This window comes from Buceros rhinoceros, unplaced genomic scaffold (assembly GCF_000710305.1).
Source record: "Buceros rhinoceros silvestris isolate BGI_N320 unplaced genomic scaffold, ASM71030v1 scaffold19495, whole genome shotgun sequence".
NCBI lineage: Eukaryota > Metazoa > Chordata > Aves > Bucerotiformes > Bucerotidae > Buceros > Buceros rhinoceros.
Window position 1 is genome coordinate 1 of NW_010412522.1, and position 610 is coordinate 610.

Here is a 610-nt window from a genome sequence, read left to right on the forward strand (position 1 = left end):
CAGCTCTTCTCAGAGCACTGTCAGAAACGTCTCTCCTCCAACCATCCCAGTCCCCCTGCACCCCCATCAGACAGTGATCCCGCACACCCTCACCCTCGGTCCCTCCTCCCAAGTGGTGGTGCAGTACACAGACTCGGGGGGCCACTTCGTCACCAGGGATCCCCCCAAGAAGCCCGAGAGCAGCCGGCTGCAGGCGATGCAGGCCAAGGAGGTCCTGAATGGCGAGATAGAGAAGAGCCGGAGGTACGGCATTTCGCCCTCCGCCGACATGGGTCTAGTCAAAGCAGGCAATAAACCAGCTCCCCACCATTACGAGACCAGGCACGTGGTGGTCCACTCGAGCCCCGCCGAGTACGGCGTGCGGGATTCCTCAGGTGTCCGAGCCTCTGTCATGGTGGTCCCCAACAGCAGCACACCCACAGCAGACATGGAGGTGCAGCAGGCCACCAACCGCGAGACCTCTCCCTCAGCTCTCAACGACAAGGGAAGCTTGCACTTGGGAAAGCCAGCCCACCGCTCCTACGCCTTGTCTCCACAGCAGGCTCTGGGCCATGAGGGGGTGAAGGCAGTGGCCACGCTGTCCCCTCACACCGTCATTCAGACCACCCAC

At 62.5% G+C, this 610-nt stretch overlaps 1 protein-coding gene across 1 annotated transcript in view; it reads left to right on the plus strand.

Annotated features, from left to right (window-relative positions):
* Positions 1 to 7: 7 nt before the first annotated feature.
* Positions 8 to 610, plus strand: part of ATXN1 (ataxin 1) — a gene marked incomplete at its 5' end in the record, with an annotated part of 8044 nt that continues 7441 nt past the window's right edge. The window contains one exon of the mRNA XM_010136444.1: positions 8 to 610. Within this exon, the coding sequence (XP_010134746.1) occupies positions 8 to 610 (603 nt within the window).